The 18479-nt window shown below is 37.0% G+C and overlaps 2 protein-coding genes across 3 annotated transcripts; one reads left to right on the top strand and one right to left on the bottom strand.

Annotated features, from left to right (window-relative positions):
• Nucleotides 1–5157: 5157 nt before the first annotated feature.
• On the top strand, nucleotides 5158–9864 carry LOC110755988 (electron transporter, putative (DUF179)). Its single transcript, XM_021957337.2, has 3 exons — nucleotides 5158–5996; nucleotides 7695–7840; nucleotides 8953–9864. The coding sequence occupies exons 1-3, from the start codon at nucleotides 5735–5737 to the stop codon at nucleotides 9631–9633; spliced, it is 1089 nt and encodes a 362-aa protein (XP_021813029.1). The 5' UTR covers nucleotides 5158–5734; the 3' UTR covers nucleotides 9634–9864.
• Nucleotides 9865–10795: 931 nt separating this feature from the next.
• Nucleotides 10796–17369, bottom strand: LOC110755987 (putative serine/threonine-protein kinase At1g09600). 2 transcript variants are annotated; one of them, XM_021957335.2, is made up of 9 exons: nucleotides 16805–17369; nucleotides 15913–16693; nucleotides 15250–15534; nucleotides 14313–14630; nucleotides 13737–13964; nucleotides 12651–12748; nucleotides 11981–12095; nucleotides 11607–11894; nucleotides 10796–11390 (listed from the first exon to the last, which is right to left on the bottom strand). In XM_021957335.2, exons 2-9 carry the CDS (start codon nucleotides 16387–16389, stop codon nucleotides 11262–11264), a joined length of 1938 nt encoding a protein of 645 aa, XP_021813027.1. In that variant the 5' UTR covers nucleotides 16390–16693; nucleotides 16805–17369; the 3' UTR covers nucleotides 10796–11261. The 2 variants fall into 2 exon arrangements, with proteins under 2 accessions (XP_021813027.1, XP_021813028.1); XM_021957336.2 differs by having other exon boundaries at nucleotides 11607–11891; nucleotides 15913–17369.
• Between the last annotated feature and the right edge of the window lie 1110 nt (nucleotides 17370–18479).

Genomic DNA, 18479 nt, shown 5'->3' with positions numbered 1-18479 from the left:
GGACAGATAAAGTGCAATATCCTTAAAATCTCTATTTCCGTTTGTATCTCCAAGTTCATAAGCATACTTCAACCGAGAGTAGATCCTACATATTTCATAATCAAAATCATCATCTATTATCTTGTTGAAGAAAGAGATTAAGTAGAAGCGGTCACAAATGACGTGACGAGGCAATGTTTTATCTAGAAAATCTCTTACACCAAAAAATTAACCTTCTAACAATCGTCATCATCCCAATTAAACCTCTCATTGCCACCAACATCTATCAAATTTATCGAATCTCTACTTATGACATAATTGTTTTGATCTCCTCAATTGTCATGGCTAAGTCAAACCTCATGTAAAGACATAACATCATTCAAAATCCTCTTTATATTATATTCCCACCACAGTCTTAACTCCTCATCAAGTATATTACTAGGACGCTCGTTAATACCATTGAAGTATAACCAATCACGTACTCACTTTGATGTTTCAGATTTCAGTTCAATGTAATTTTTCATTGGCCGCAAAGAGTTATAACATCAAATATATGACTTTGTGGTTGAACATTGAGTCCAAAATCAACAACACCCGAAATGTGGCCAACTATTAAACTCTTTTCGAATACAAGAATGTATCTTCTTCTATCAGTTATCATAAAAGGTAACTTTGTGTGATGTCCCTTGCTTTATGTACATCATTCCATTGACTATCTCTTCACCATCAACATAATTGCACTTATAGCCTATTATTGGAAACATTATGTTATCTTCATTCATAGTTGACTATGATTCGTTGCATATTGGACTTTGTGACAAAAATCTTGGATCGAAAGCTTTATGAGATCTAAGAGAGGAGGATGTTAGTGGAGGGAGGAAGCAAATGAAAAGACAAGAAAGCCAGGGCAAAGAGAAGTGAGTGACAAAGAGAGTTACACAACCCTAAGCATAGCATATCAAAGCAAACATTTTAAATTAGTTACAAGATTTAAGACATAAACCTCAACAACATAAGGAAAAAGAAATCCTCAATGTTGAAGGGATGATGAGTAACGGAAGATTGATGCATCGATGTTGCGAATACAAGCTCAGCTATGTACGTCATGGAGGCGCAAAACAGAGGAAAAAAATAAGTGAGATAAACCGGGTAAGTGGACAAAAATAAAGTTTGAACATAAGTGTAGTGAACCCCACAGTTTTCAAAAAACCATTTGTAAGCCTCAAGAAAACTTTATGTGTCTATAGACATGTATACAAGCTAAGAAAACCATCTTTATAAGGATTTAGTTAAACTAGAGGTTTTACTTTTCACATCAAACTGTTATCTAAGTGTAATCACATGAAAGCAAAATCCATATCCAATCAGACAAATTGAATAGGTAAGCTGGGGAATCCTGGCCAAACAGACATGTAGAGTGACATCATTACATGTGCAGACAAAAACAACCTCGTCAAACACACATGAAAAGTAATCTTGATACATGCGCATGCAATACATCCTGGCCATACACATGTGCAACATAATCTCAATACACATGCATGCAAATTTAAATTAGTCAATACGTGAGCATAGAAATCTAAATTGGTCACACCATCAAAAACATATATAACCTAATTGTATCTTAATATATCTGAAATGGGATGAGGAACGGTACATATGTGGTTATTTGAAAACAAGTCTCTAAAACTCAATAAGTATAAATATATGTATAATGATAGGTCAATCTCAACTCGTAAACCTATTAACAAGCCTTTTTTCAATTATTTCTCAAATTAAATCATAAATGTAGAAGCATTAAACTTATGATCATAAAAGGGTACACATTTAAGTCTTCATATAAGCTTTAAATTAACATCCACAATAACTTATGAAATCGTTAAGCGTAAAACTTGGCAAAGTACTCAAATTAATTGATGTAAATATTGATAATTTAATCAACTCGTTAAATATATTTAGAAAAACAAATTACAACTAACTCATGGTCCCACGCTAGTTCAACCTTGAGTAGTTGTGTCCTCGGAAGTATACTCAACTGTGGGTCCTAGGTCGAGAGGAATAAACCATCAGATTCAACCGAAAGAGGATATGAAGGTAACATGGAACCCTAATTGCGGAAACACTAACTACATGTGGAACTAAAGTTAAGACATCCGAACAACATCCAAAAAAATTCCAACAAGCATTCTAGAGTGTTCTCGGAGGTCAAAGCGACCTCTAAAATTCAATGGATAAAGTATTCTAGAACATTCTAGTCTCGCTTGTGGGGCCCATACCACCCCAATGAAGGAAACATACTTAAGAATCAAATCATAACAATATTAAGTTACAAAAACTAAAAATCAAACATTCTAATGATTGGAAGCGGAACTTTAAAATCATTTGATCTTAAAACAATCAATTTCACTGAAAGTTTTTAAGAGGCGTAATCTAGTGTATACCCCACATAAAATCTCGAAGAAGAAATATGTGAGTTTTACCCTTGAAGCTTAATCTTGGATGGTCTCTAAGTTCAAACCTTTAATGAAAGGTCTTCCTTCGTTGTGCTTGCTTCATAGGTTCTCGTAGAGACATCAAAGTAAATGTCTTATATTTTACCACATCAAAGTAGAGGTGAATAAGATGATCAAAAAGAAGAAAATGTGATAGCCCTTTCCTCTTGGTGCCCAGTTTTGGCACATGGTGGAGAGTGGATCTATCCACTCTCAACACTACTCATACACCAAAGTAGTCTTATGTGATCAATAATTCGACCACCCTAATGTGATTATTTTGCATTGCCTCATGCAAGGTTGTGTCTATGAACATACTCATCATCCTCACCATCTGCTTAGATGCGCCTATTCCATTCTCAATCTCTTGGCTATTGTGGTGAGACCCTTTCGGGGCGTGACACAAACTCCCTTTTATTTGATTATTCGTCCAAGAATTGATGATTTCTTTGAAAAAAAAACCTTATGCAAATGACAAAGTTAGCCTCAATGAATGCATGTGTAATATAATTTTAAATACTAATTTTTTCATTTGGAGAAATTTTTGTATAAAATCATAAATATTTGGACGAAAAATCAACAAAAAGGGGTTTTGTGAAAACAATTTAAAATTTCAGGGGTGTTTGTGTAATTTTTAAACCTCAAGAGGTTTTGTGAAAAACTCAAAAATATGAGGGGGTGTTAGTTTAAATAACTCTATTTTTAACACAAAACCATCAAAGTTATATTATTGTAGAAATATAGTCAAATTGCATAGAGTTTTTTTTATAAAAAAATCATACAATTTCATGCTTAAAATTACAAGCATACACAGTTCTAAATTAACATGATATGAGTTGGAAACACCTAAAAAATTGGTCGTGGCAGATGCTTGGCATTATGTCTTTAAGACAATTTACACCCCCTTGTATGATACTCATGATTGACCTACGCTTGCCTCCCAGAATAGAATGACCACGTCCTCACAACTATTGCACTCCAAATCATAAGGCCCTAGTTAACGAATCACGATTGTACTCAATGAGACACTAACTATAATAATTTCTAGCATCCACGGAGTATGCATTTGAATATGTAAGTATTAAAAGTTACTTCTAAAATGTGTGGGACTTGCCTATTCATTGAATTTGAAGAACATTTCTCAAAATATGTGATTTTATTTGAAGAGATAAGTAAGTCATCCATTCACTTAAAAATGCATTATTTTTCAAAACTTAAATAGTCACATCTTTTCAATTTAAATTTTTATATGAATTTTCACCCAAAACACCACACTTGAATATAAAATTTTAGGGTTAAGTACAGTAAACCCCCCAACCTATTGGGCCATTTTCAAGTACACCCCAACCTATTGAAAATTTACAATTACATACACAACGTCACGAAAAATTACAAGAGAGCCCCCTCCGTTAGCCAAACTGTTAGTGAGTCTGTTAAATGTTGATGTGTCAAAAGTGGGACCCTTTTTTTAATGATGTGGACTTCCACGTGGATCAAAAATTAATAAAAAATTATTTTACTGTTTAAATTATTTATTATTGTTAAATTAATTCAAATTTTAAAAAGCAAAATTTAAAAAAAAACTCAAAAATCAAAGTCCTCTCTCTCGATCGATCGATCTCTCCTCTCCTCTCCTCCTAGCCCCCAGCCACCCAAGCTTACTCAGGCCACCCATCCCAGCCTTAACACCTCTCTTGTTCCAGCCCAACCCATCACCTCCCCCACCCCATGCCACAGATCTGATCGTTTTCCCCAAACCACAAACCCCACAACGACCTCTGAAGCGATGATGGCAACGAAGACAGAGTAATCCGGTCGGACCGGTCGGTCTTCTCGAACTGCGGGATGTAAGTAAGCGGTTTGGCTCCAGAGCTCCGGCAGGCTCCGACTAAGATCTCGTAGACGGTTTCTCGAAGCTCCTTGTCGGAGAGGTTCGGACCCAGTTCACCAAATGGGTTGGGGAGGTCTTCAACTGGGTATACGGGCATGGTGGTTTGGATTGGATTATAGCGTTGGCTGTGTCTCTTTGAATTTCCAAATACTCTGTCTCTGAGAATCTGAGCCATTTTGGGTTTGCGCGTGTGGGGGAAAGGAAAAGGCTTTGTGGGTTAGTGATGGTCCTCCTCTGTAGGGCCTTCGTTTTCTGTTATTCTTGGGAGAGATTTTTTGCAGATACTGATGTGCTCTTTTTCTTTATGGTACAAATAGAAGAAATCAAACAAGAAAAGCTGTGCGTCTGCGTGTGATTAGACAGAGAGTTTTGATGGGTTTGATTTTGAATTGAATTATGAAAGGGGAAGAAGGAGGGTTGGGTGGGTGATTGGTGTGGTCTCTACTTCTTTTGGAGGAGAGAAAAAAGTTGAAGTCTTTGAAGGCTCGGGGACGATGAGATTTTGTTGGGGTTGGGGGGGAGCAAGCTGGGTTGTTTCTTTACTTTTTGGTAGAGGAAGATGAGATGGAGGAGGGTTTGGTGGTAGAGGCTATGGAGGAAGAGAGAGAAAGAGAGTTCTGGTTCTGGGGTTCTGAGAGAGAGAGAGAGAGAGAGGAAGATAAATTTTTGCCAGATTTTTTTAAATTTTAAAATTTGAATTAATTTAACAACAATAAATAATTTAAACAGGAAAATAATTTTTTATTAATTTTTGGTCCACGTGGAAGTCCACATCATGAAAAAAATGAGTCACACTTTTGACACGTCAGTATTTAACAGATTGACTAACAGTCTGACTGACGGAGGGGGCTCTCTTGTAATTTTTCGTGACGTTGTGTATGTAATTGTAAATTTTCGATAGGTTGGGGTGTACTTGAAAATAGCCCAATAGGTTGGGGGGTTTATTGTACTTGTTCCTTTTTAGAAAACATGCTCGAGAAAAGTCTGCTCATTGCGGAGATATGGTGAAGAAGCAGTTGCAAATGCGCGTCAGTTTACAACTTTACCCGCCAGCGCACACGCAACTCGCCTAGATGTAACCACACTAAAATCACCAGGCTGTGAAACTGCAGTCTCTCACTGCCTCACAAACACACAATTCGATTAAAATAAAGCATATTCTCTCTGCTGCATACCGTCGTTTTCAGCTCTCTTCTGGTTTCTGATTGGTGTCTTGTTTTGTTGTTTTTCCATTTTATATATCCGTTACCGATTTTCTCACCCTCCACTCTCTCACTCTCTTTCTCATCGTTTCCAACGTTGAGAAGAACAGTAAACTCTGCAGACCCATATTTTCTTTTGCCCGGAAAACTGTTCTGCTGGTGAGGCCGCCATGGATCTGTGCTCCCTGCACGTCAAGAGCATCAACAGAAGCCCTTTTATGCATAGGAACTCGTTTACTGAGAAACCCATTTCTTGGAACTTCGGAAATGTGAGGCCTTCTTGGGCTGGTGTTGAAGATGGGAGGGACTTTGAGAGTGGGGTCCTGAATTCGAAGCGCAGGGTTTCCTCTAATGGGTTTCGTTCTTTGGTTGTCAGAGCCATGGGGAAGAAGAACAATAATGGAAATTCATCTAACTCTTCCTCTTCTTCAGGTATGCTTTCTGAACTGGAATTGAATTGCATGTGATTGGTCGCTATGAATTTTGTTTGCTTAGATTTTGATTTGCTGGTGGGTTTGGTTTATCTTGCTTCGATTTGTGTTTATGGGTTTGTGATCGTGGTGATAGATGAGCATCGTGGGAAATTTCGACGTTTATAATTGTGAAGTTTGACTTTCTGCTCTGTTTGGGTTTCGGGGAGCTGGAGCATGTAGATGTCGAAATCTACCGTCTACTGAACTTGGATTCTCTGATGTTTAAGCTAAACACTAAGTTTTAGGCTTGGAACCTAAGAAAACAGAATGCCCACAGTGACAGTTGGTGGTATTGCTAGATTACTCCTAGAAGGAAGCCAAGCTTCTTATCATTGTCCCCTATCTATTTGTCATTTTAACGATGCTATTCTATTTTTAATTTTAGCATCCTAGGTAGAGATGGGTAATGCTTTATATTAGGCGCGGTGTCTATATTTTCTACTCTTACAGCATGATACAATTTACATGACTGTTTGGACAACATTGACAAAAGATTCATTTGTTTCGACGAATTAGAGTCTGGCACATAAGTGTCCCCACTTGTGATAGACAGTGATTGTTTGGTGCATTTTGTTGTTTTAAAATCAATTCTTGGTCAAAGAGCTATTAGTTTGATCTTGAAATGTCGAAATTGAGACCTATCATTATCGGAGCTTGCTTAAAATAACAAGGGGAAATTGTGCAAGGACTGGAGTATCTGTAGATACTGCATTCCTGCGAAGAAGAGTTAATATCTAGATTTTCTTGACAATGGATGCAACTATAACTCGTTGTTTAGAATTTACAGGATATAATCCTTTTCTCAATTCCACACACCACTTCCTATACCTCAAAGAGCCTATGAATATGTTCTATCCAACAATAGAGAAAGGTTCCTTTGTAAACTTATATTTCTTTGCAGAAACCCATTTTGTAACCTACACCAACTCGAATGTTTGTTTTGTTTTGTTTTTTTCTGGGTACTTAATTCTATTGGTTTAGCTCACCAATCACTTCTCAGCTTAAAACTTTTCCAAGCTGTAGATTTTTAGTATATATGGTTACTGTTTTAAAGGATCATGTATTTGGTGGTGGTTTACTAGATTTTGTTGATCCCAATAGTCAGGTGTAGAATGGCCAGAAGGTTAAAATGTCTTTAATTTGAAATTTTCTGTCCAGTTTAATATATATCTTCACTGCTTTCAGGAAGCTAATGATCTTTTCTGTTTTTTTATTGGTTGTGGAGGGAGTTGAACCCTTGAGCTATCCTAATCCTAATTCATCACCCACCCTCCTTGATCACTTGGGCTAACCCCAAGTGCTTAATGATCTATTCTATTTCCCTTTATTCTATTGAGAGAATATCCTCGGCTTGTGGCTGAGATTTTAAATAATATTACTTTCCCTTACACTTACAGCTCTATGGGTTCTAGCTTTTTTCAAAGTGATTATCTACATGGTTCTTTCTTTCTTTGTGTATTTTTTTCATAAAATCCTAAATCAATCCAAAATACATATCCTCCGTATGTATGTATGTATGTATACCTGAAGGCAGGTCTTAGCTTTCACATATTACTTTCATTGAGCATGGTCTAGGGTCCTGACATGCAAAAATAACTACTGTTTTTCTGTTACAACTTAATTTATGAGGTCATGATGGTGGTGATATTTCATACAGGAAATGGTGACCGCTCTATTCCAGAAGGTGATGGTGAAAAAGAAAATGATTCTTCAGAAAACTTTAGAGACACTTCTTCCCAGAAAAATTATCGTATAAACTTGGATTGGAGAGAGTTCAGAGCAAAGCTATATACTGGGTGGCAGGTGATGTTTTACTTTCCCGAAGGGCTAATGTCCTCTGAAACTAAAATGTGTAATCATTGTGTCCTATAGGATACTCATCAGATATAAGAAGTTTCACTCCTCTCCCCTTTTAGTTAATCTTTTTTATTTCAAGGTGATTATGAGCCTTATAGAATTTCCAAACATCTTGTTATTGATTAGTTTACATGTGTTATTTGCCCTCTCAAATTTGGTTTCTCAGCCACATGACCCATACCCATACTCCTGTTTTTTTAGATAAAGCAAAACTCACTGACACAGACCGACCATATCACAAATATCTTACTACACGAATACACAAAGAAAATCTCCAACTTATTTGTAAATCTAAGTAAAAGAAATCTGATTGAAAAATCAAGAGAGACAGAGATAGAGAAAGAGAGGAGATATATGGGAGGAGGCTGAAGGGCTGAAGTGGGTATGCAAAGGTAACATGGATGGGCTTGAGTTGACCTTATGATTTGAGTTTTTACAAATACACAGATAGAAAATCTATGTAGATCAGTTGGTTTTTCCAGGTTTCCAAAATGAGAAATCAACATTTGACCCAACCTAACCACTTTTCATTAACATGGACCATTCACTTGATGGACTGCTTTTCCGTGTTTCTCGTGTTTTCCTTTGATAAACTTTTTTTGGTCTTGCTTTGCTCCCCCCTTATGTATTTCATTGTCTTTACTGTTCTAAGTTGATGATTGTGCAGAGCCTTGTAGAAGTGTTGATATCCTAGCGTAGATTTCTTTTTCTTTTTTTCTTCTTTTTTCCACAACTGGTATTGGTTTGTGACCTTTTGGTTTTTAGTGCATCATTCCCTCTACATTTAGGGAGTTTTCTTTGAGGAAAGAAACAAGTGATATTCCTGGAATACCCCCTGATCCAGCATTACGTTGCCTGCGTAAAATTTTCTTGCACTTTCTTTTGATCTTATTTATCTGAAGTCTTAGCATTTATTAAGTCTAATGGCCAGATCCAGATAATGTGCTTGTAAGTTATGTTGGTCCTCACAGGATGTTAGTAATTCTAGCATCGTTACCAAATAAAATCTCTGATGATCCTCCATAAATTGTCAAGTTTACACTGGAAACTTTCAACAGGGAGAACAAGCGGAATCTGATGCTCAGAACCAAGGTGGGACTCCCTACCAATCGAAACCTCTTGGTCTGAAGTGGGCTCATCCTATTTCTGTACCTGAGACAGGCTGTGTCCTGGTTGCCACAGAAAAGCTTGACGGAGTTCGCACTTTTGAAAGAACGGTTGTTCTTCTCCTCAGATCAGGAACCAGACACCCAGAAGAGGGGCCATTTGGAGTTGTTATCAACAGGCCACTCCACAAAAGGATCAAACACATGAAGCCCACTAATCTTGATCTTGCAACCACATTTTCTGATTGTTCTTTGCATTTTGGTGGGCCTCTCGAGGCAAGCATGTTTTTGTTAAAAACAGCGGGCAAGACAAAGCTTCCTGGGTTTGAAGAGGTGATCCCTGGCCTTTGTTTTGGTGCTCGTAACAGCCTGGATGAAGCTGCTGGGCTAGTAAAGAAGGGTCTTGTTAAGCCCCAGGATTTCAGATTCTTTGTTGGATATGCTGGGTGGCAGCTGGATCAGTTGACAGAGGAGATTGAATCGGATTATTGGTATGTGGCTGCTTGCAGCTCAAATTTGATTTATGGGGCTTCATCAGAGTCTTCGTCAGAAAGTTTGTGGGAAGAAATTTTGCAGCTAATGGGTGGCCAATATTCTGAATTGAGTCGAAAGCCTAAGCAGCAGGATATGTAGTCTAATTTATGATATCATTGGTGCTCACTAAACAAAAACTAGTTCTAGAGTTATAAGGCGAGTCGTGCAGTTAATGTATATGTTAAGCCAATTGTACAGAAAGTTTGCGGGCTCTTCAAGTTAGTACATCTTGTTTTATTTCTTCCTTTTTGTTGTTTTTTTTCCTTTTCTTTCTCTCCGTTTTCTATTTTCCTTCTCAATAAAGAAGTTGCTATTTGTGTGGTTCTTGTATGCTATGTCTTCTTATCTAGCTCAACAGATGTACTGCAGAATCTCTTTGACAGTACTGTAATTGTCTTAGGAATGATACATACATACAAACTAAAAACCAATTAGAAATTTTTTAAATAGTTTTAATTGACTTTTTTCTTTTCAAGTCTTTGTTTCATGCATTAGCTTTCATTTCTTCATCACCCTCCTCCCCCTCCTTTCTTACATATACTTCCCATGCATTTTAGCTACAAATAATAATGGTAAACAACATTCTAATCACTATGTTAGAAGGCATTTGATTCGGATGTTTCAATTTTGTCAATTTGGTTTCATTGTTTTATTCCATTAACAGTCCAAGGATATTTATATTTTTGGGTTACCCTAATTTATGGATTGGTCTCCTCTCTCATCAGCTCCCTAAACCCTTTCAATTCCTAACTAACATTTCTCTCGAAAATAAACAGACTATTCATCAAAAGATACATAGCAAAATATATCGTCCGATTGGTTAGGGTTTTTCTAGCGCAGCCAGTCTCACGACTAGGATTTTGTCAGCTTTGTTGCTTGCGGTTTACGTCTGTTCTCAAGGGCGTCTTTCCCATTGCATGAATGGTGGGAAATACGATAGGAGCCTCGTCCAGTTGTGGTTGTATTGCTTTTTAAGGATTGCGGAGGGAAGCTTCGAGTGGACGACGGCGGTGCCCCATTTTTGTCTCATTATTTGTGGATGTTAATAGGTTGTCTTGTAATGTGGTAAAAAATGATTTTATCCCTACAGTCTAGTGTCACATTAAAGATATATTTGAGATTAACTATTTTGTTAATTTTTTTCCCCTTTTAGATAGGAAAGGAAAAAATACATCTTCTAATGCTGCTTTCCACAGCAAGAGTAGCATCGCTGGAGTTGATCATGTTGCCTAAAAAACTGGTAATTATTGCGTACAAACTGTTGACAGATTAGCCCAGTATGCATATCAGCGCGTAAAATCCAGCGTATTCGTAACTTACAAGAAAACTGAATCATGAAGAAAAGAAAATCGATATCTTACAATGTACATCAACAACATCCGTCCTCTGTACAAGGCGAAAGCCCAAAACCTATAATTGTTGAGTAACCAACAAAAAACCCACAAATCCTTCTCGCTTCTCACTTCAGCGGTACAAAAGAATATATCATCCACCCCATACATTGCTTTTCATTTCTGAATATATAACTACGTTCATCTTGGTTCAGCCTTCATGCTAACATTTCTCATTGGCTTTTATAGTTCACTAGCAAACTTGGCAGGTGCAAGTGGCTGTTTTTGGTGAGCAGACAGCATGGTTACAAGAGAGGCAGCAGAATATCGACTGTTCAGGACCACCGATATGTCTTCCATGGTTGTTATCAAAGCTCTCTATTGGGTCTGCCCCTGTCAACGTGCCCGTGCTTTACGTACAGCCTGTTGGATTTGCCTCTCATGCTCTTTGAGCATGTCTTCAATGTTTCCTCCTGGGGGCACCAATGGTCCAGAGTAATGGATTCTGTTTTTGGGTACATAGCCCTGAAACCATACAAATAAGGCGGTTCATAATTCAAGAATACCGTTATATCATAAAACAAGAGTACAAATAGGAAAAGGAATTTGAAAAGAGCATATGGGCAATATTACAAAAAAGCTTGCACATTCCTTAGTAATCTATGCCACATTGTGTTAAAATGGTCCTGTCTAATCCCTGTTTAGTTGACAACAATAGAAGAAACAAAATCAATTCCTTACCATTCTGGAATCTCTGCTATGCACTCTTTCATCCTTCTTATTGGAAGAATTAAAAAAGTCTGCTCCAGCTTGAGGCTTGTGAGATTTCTGTGTCCTTAGCTCTGACTTATTTAGTGTAGAAACTGTCTTATTCAATGATGATCCTACTGCACTAGGGTGTATCATTGAACTACAATGCGAGTATCCATTCTGCCTAGCTCCTCCGGGCGGTTCCATTGCAAAGCCAGAGACACTATCTCGTTGGGGCATGTACTTGTGACCTGTGGTTTTCAGGTTTCTCTGTCCCTGCTGTATTTATGTTAGCCAAAGTGAAACTCAAAATATCAAGTACAAGAATTAATTAATGGGTATATGTGTTGAGCCATTTATAATACCTGCAAAGATGCATCTTCCTGAGCATTAAACTCTGGCATTGGCACTGCCTTGGTATCTCTTGAACCTCTTCTAACAGATTCAGGACCACGTCCTTCAAAAGCATCTGCTTTTCGCCTGAAATATAATAAGAGATCGAATATATAAGAGTCGAGGAACTTTGACAGCATCACCTTTTGAGAAATGTTATAAAATTTTCTTCTTACTAATCTTAAAGGAGATAGATGTTTTTAATTTAAGCTTCACTCAGAAAACATATCTCCAAACAAAAGCTGTGAGGGATTTGGAACCTAGTAGAGTTATACATCTATAGTGACAGCTTAGTTACTTTCTTCTGTTATAAATCATCATATCATCATCATATATTACAAAAATGGGTTGAGTAAACATATCCAAAATTCACACCTGCGTGTCAGTAATCCTAGAAGCTATAATTCTAAGTGCCAAACACAGCCTGCCTCAAGTAAAAATAATTACCAATAATTATGAATTCTATCCCAATATACTATCAACTTATCAGTTTAGGGAAAGGATAATAAGAGGAAAATAAACTGAGAAGTACAATATTACAACTAAAACTGTGAGAAACTAAAATGAATAAGATTGTTAATATTTTCTCATCTTCAATGTCTACATGAGACTCAAAGAAATAGAGGCCTCCTAGAGATTTACCTTTTTTCCTCATCCCGAAGCTTGGCATCAAACTCTTTGCTTGGAGGATATTTTGGTAAATTTGATGGATTACAAGGTAGTGGCTGCGTAGTGAAGAACTGAAATAAACATATCCAAATTAAATTAACAATATTTACACTTGAACCACATACATAAATGATATCAAAAGGATATTGACAGGAGCAATGAACAAAAAATCATTTTCCATGTTTGCAATTTTTTCAATTTTATTTAAGATTGTGTATGCATCTCATCAGGTCAGTGTACAATAGACACTTATGACAACAAAACAAGTATAAATCCTTCTGCCACAATGGCAAAATTAGGATTAAAAAAGCAACTAATCCTACATTGCGAGGAAAGAAGAAAGGCTGGGATACTGACAATATCAAATTTTGTACAGATTTTGGAAATAATCCGTAAAGAAATCAGGTTCAGTAATTAGTTACAAAATTTTCAGTGAATGATTTCTAAATAATTGGTTAGCTATAACAAGTAATATACTTTTCTCTTCTTGACTAGAGGTAATATCGGTTGCGTAGGTTTTAATGGAAAAATGAACTATACCAAGGCCTTCTTACAGTTCAAACAATTTCTCCAAAATGTGGTCTACATTGGCGTGTATGATAACCCAGTTAATTATACAATTCGGATATGCATAAGAGAAACAACTTAAATGTATTTCAATAATTTCTTGCCAAGATAAGTGATCCTTATGCCTTTGTCATTTCCCTCAGCTCTTGACAAAGTATAGTTTTTCTGTTACGCAAAGTATGAGAAAAAGTCAGATATGGGACAGTACTTTTTTTCTCAAGTAGCAGAAACCATATCCAATAAGCTAAAGACAATATCTCTTCAATTCTCAGAACTTCATTCAGTCAATAAATTGCTATTCCCAGAACTAAAGACCATTGTTTTCCTCTGAAAACACAGAGGACATGAAATTTCTGGAAACTATAGGAACAATTGCATGATATAATATTTTCAAGTTGGTGAAACTAACGCAAAACCAGAAGATATATAGCATTCAACAGCAGTATGAAGGCATATATGGTTTTAGTATTAAAAGAAGAAACTCAAATTTACCTCACTGCTAAGTGCCGAAGCAGCTGATCCCCGCTTCTCTGGTTCTATTGAAAGGAGTCTATCAATAAGAGCCAAAGATGAAGAAGGTAACTCTTTGAAAGTGTCAGCAATACGACGCTTGTAAGGTTGTTGAGGTTTGAAACTAGTTGCATGTGGTAATTTTGTTTTCTTCCAGAAGTCCTCAGACGGTGAACCACAAAGCTTAAAAATCTTATGCATTTGTTCCACCTGAAAAATAACAAATATTAACTGCCACTTAATACAACAGATTTGATTTTACAACTATTACTAAATTTATGTAAGTTATATAAAAACTCAAGAGAAAATTCAGTTAATGTGTAAAACATTTACAGAAAATTTGTATGCACAAATATATAAAACTAGAAGATTTGAAACTTATTGATAACTTATTCTCGAAGAAAACCCATGCAGAATAAATTGACTGCTCTATAAGTTTTGGCAATTTTCATCATAAACCAAGCAAACAAAAGGAGAAGAGTAACTCAAGAAACTAGGAATGTAAACATAACTTATCATTACAAATTGCCATTAGATTTATAGGAATAACTCCTTTACCTCTGTTCTACCAGGCATGATAGGCTTTCCAGCATACATTTCCGCAAGGATACAGCCAGTGCTCCACAGGTCTATAGCATCTCCATACGCAGTGGCACCAAGCAAAAGCTCAGGTGCCCTAAACCACAGAGTTACAACACGACTAGTTAATGGCTCCTTTTGACCAGGCTCATAAAAGGTCGCCAGACCAAAGTCACCAATCTTAAGGACTCCGTCGTTGTCAATCAGAAGATTTGAACCCTTGATATCTCGGTGCAGGACACCTCGACTATGACAGTGTTCAAGTCCAAGAAGCAATTGTTGCATATAACATTTAATCTGCAATTCCATCACATGAATTATAATTTAAGAATATTTTGTTGCAAACAAGTATTCTTCAGTTTAAAAATAACAGAAAAAGCAGAGACAAAATGGCATTTCAACGGAAGAAAAAGGAGAGTACAGACAACATAACAAGTTCACGGAAAATCCAAACATTAGTATTGCTTGTAATAGTATTCCTTTGACGGAAAATTGGACAGAACTGACTTCGAGGATGACATTGATGTGCGACATGAGAGGATGGGGATGACATTGATTGACTTGAAAGAAAAAGGACGAAAATGATATGCCTGAAATGGTACAGGGACTACTCATGATAAGAAGCTGAAGTAAATAAATAGACAGACGAGAAAGGTACAAGAGAAGAAGGGCCTCCATCTCTTGATTTCACTGAAATATTTCCCAGGAAGGAAATAGAAAATGAATTTGATAGTTTCTCTGTTTGGTTACAGAATTTGATAATTTCAGTCTTTAACATTAAAAAAAGAATTCATTATACTCAATTAGTACTTAATTCATAGATAAAACATGTCAAACCATACAACCTGATTCATTAAACAAATAATGGCCACAATGAAAATCTTTAAATGTTTGAAAGCAAAACAAAAGTGCGTACCTGAGCTTCTGTAAACTTGTTGCCGCGTGTTGCTGCAAGACCAGAAAGGTCATGCTCCATATACTCGAAGACAAGATATAAACTGCATGACACTCTTGAAGTGACCAGCCCTTCGAGTTTCATAACATTTGGATGATCAAGTCTTCGTAAAATATGGATTTCTCTAGCCATAAAGCGAACACTTTCCGGGTCCATATTTACAAATCGTACTTTCTTCAGTGCAACAATTTTACCAGTTTCCAGGTCACGAGCCTTGTATACACTGCTATAAGTTCCTTGTCCAATCTGCAAAGAAAACATTCATTGGAAATGTTAAACATAAGATGACTGAATGAATAGTCAAATTGACAGCTATTTCAACCTGAGACAAAAATTCTGCCTACACATACAAACGAAATCTGACATAAATAATGTACATACGTCCCAAATACATATTATTTTATATCATATGTAAAATACACAACTACAAACATAGACACACAAAGATGCACATGATGCTGTTCTATCTTAAACATTCAGACCAAGCTGAAATCCATTTACCAGTCATTAACATTATCTTTGAAATCACATAACATATCATGACATAGAAACCACAACAGAATTGAAGCAGGCATTTATAGCACTAAATAAAAGGCAATTAGAGAAGCAACAATTAGAACTAACTTTGTCTAACTTCTCAAACGAGTCTGCCCGTCGAGGCACCCACCCTTTGATGGCATCTCCTGCAACCGAAGTTAGCCATGATGGCCATTCAGCAGCAGTTTGTTCTCCTTCTGCACCATGTGGCATGCTCACTATCCTAGACATCACCGTTTTCTTTTCATTTGCTCCCATATCCATTGTTGCCCATCTTTGATGATTAGAATTCCCAGGTTTTGAGATGACTTGGGTCTTATTAGGATCTTCATCATTAGCAGCATTGCTTCTCCTATTGGCTCTTGAGGCCGTCTTTGATAACAAGCGCACTGACCCATCAGCACCACCACCACCAAGACCACTTACTTCGGCTACAAAGTCATCCCTCAATGATGGGGTAGGAGCAACCAATTGAACCGAATAATCTTTCAAAGTATGTTCTACCGTGTCAGAATCCTCCACCTTTTCCTGTTCTGAGGCTCCTTTTGAACAAATGCAGCCCATATTTTTTTGCACCTCCCAAAATTCCCTGTTTCCAATGCTTCCAAACTATTCACCCCTTTTGCAAAATATGTGAGTGAGATCATTAATCAAATATGTTGCCTGCATTACCGGGGAAACCCAAGAGTTTCCCTTCAATCCATCATTTCTCCTCAAATTCTCAATCTGGGTATCTCTTTCCACCCAATAAATAACCTGAATTCACATAGCTAAAGCCTTTTGATGATTATTGACCCTTACCCAGATACCCAAATTCCATGCAATTTCAGAATCCGGGGAATGTCAGAGGAAAGGCAGAAAGAAACCTCTGTATATCAAAGAATGTCGCAGAAATCAGAAGGTGTGGAAAATCCAATCTCAAAAACCAAATGTCAAAACTTTAATGTATAGGAGGAAATACAGAAAAATTTGTATGTACCCAAAAGAGATAGGAGGGATAGGAGACCCAAAAACCAGACCAGAAATCCCTGCACCGGAAAATTAAGAAATGAAGTGCTCGTGGATTGCAGGAGTTCTGGCTGGGCTGCCTGGCGTTTCTGGGTTTGCAGATATTTCTGTTTTTTTCTTTCTAATTATTGATTAATGTCCTATAAAAATAATAAAAATTAAACTGCTTTTGGTTTGTTGATTGTGAAACCAGAAAGTAGGAACGGGAGGGAGGAGAGGACATGAATGGAAAATCCAAAAAAATTAAAAAAGAAAAGAAAAAAACAGAGGGAAAAAAAAATGAGGGTAACGTAGTGTGTTGTGATTTGGAGGTTGGCAGAGAGAGATAGAGATTTGCGGGCGTACATGGCCCCGAGAAACTCGAGGGACGGAAGGTTTTGAGGACTTGACAGGAAGGAAACTCTTGACTCTGACTCTGACTCTGACTCTCTGTTTCTGTTTTGGAAGAGAGAGAGAGTTGCAAAGACGAAGAAGCATCCATTCAGAGACGTTGAGCTGAGAAGAAGAGAGTGATGGAGGAGTAAGTTCGATTTTGGTTTTTGCTTTGCTTGCATTGCATGCTGTATATCAAGACGTGCGTCGCATTATGTCTTTGCAGCTTCCACCTACTAACATGCCACGTGGCCGCAAATTTATAATAACAAATTTTTCCTCTTGACATGTATTGCATGTATTTAGGCTAGCATTTCCAACCGCCAACCCGGTCGAATCGGACCGAATTCTTGTACCAAATTCGAATGTTAGTGCCTGGGGTTTTCGAACCTCTAATTTAGTACATCCGTCAAATTATGTGAATTTTTCGGTATATTTGAAGGATAACAATGTTAAGTTGGATTTATATATAATTATCCTCTAAAAAGTCAACTAAATTGGAACACTGCGAGAGTTGGAGGACCAAAATGACTAAAAAACGAGTTTGAGGTGCCACATTCTGCTCTGCTACTCCTCTTAGCACTTTGCCCCATCCTTATTGAAGCTCAACTTGAGGTACTGCTGCCATCTATCAGTTCTCTTCTCAATCTTCTATGGCCTCTGCTGATCACAGTTCTCAATCTTCTATTGTAAAAAGGTTTAAACATTAAACAAATTTGTGTCATCGAATAAGCTAAGTACTTGACCCCATGATTTTGGTATGGTGACAGTTAAATCATAAGATGTCGAAAATTTTATATCGATGCTTACGAGGTTTTTTTCTTCGTTTTAAAACTTGTCCTCCTTGAAAAATTTCCTCTATGTAGAATCAAATATGAACCTTTACAATGCATATGGTTGAAATAAACTAAAAAAAATTGTTCTGTTCTGATTCAAGGTGTGTGAATTAATGTAGCAAACCAATTCCAGAATTCCCAAAAGAGTGTAGTTCATAAATTTTTTTTTTATAAAAAAATATGGAAGCCCAGAACTTTTGTTGACTTTTCAAATGCAGTCAAAATTAATTATGAAGTTAATCAAACAGAAATTTTTATCTCAGACATCAGCATCTCCTTTTGTGGATATATGTTTTGGGATCAGTTTACTGTGTTTGTAGCCGGCACAACCACTTCGTTGACAAAGTCTCCTACCATCCACTAGTGTAGAAAGAGGTACTTGCAAAAATTTCACATAGGAATAAACTAAATTTGCTGTTGTTGTTGATACTTGGGGAC

The sequence above is a fragment of the Prunus avium genome, chromosome 1 (genome assembly GCF_965620075.1).
Source record: "Prunus avium chromosome 1, drPruAviu1.hap1.1, whole genome shotgun sequence".
Lineage (NCBI taxonomy): Eukaryota > Viridiplantae > Streptophyta > Magnoliopsida > Rosales > Rosaceae > Prunus > Prunus avium.
This window is presented reverse-complemented; position numbering and strand designations above follow the sequence as displayed.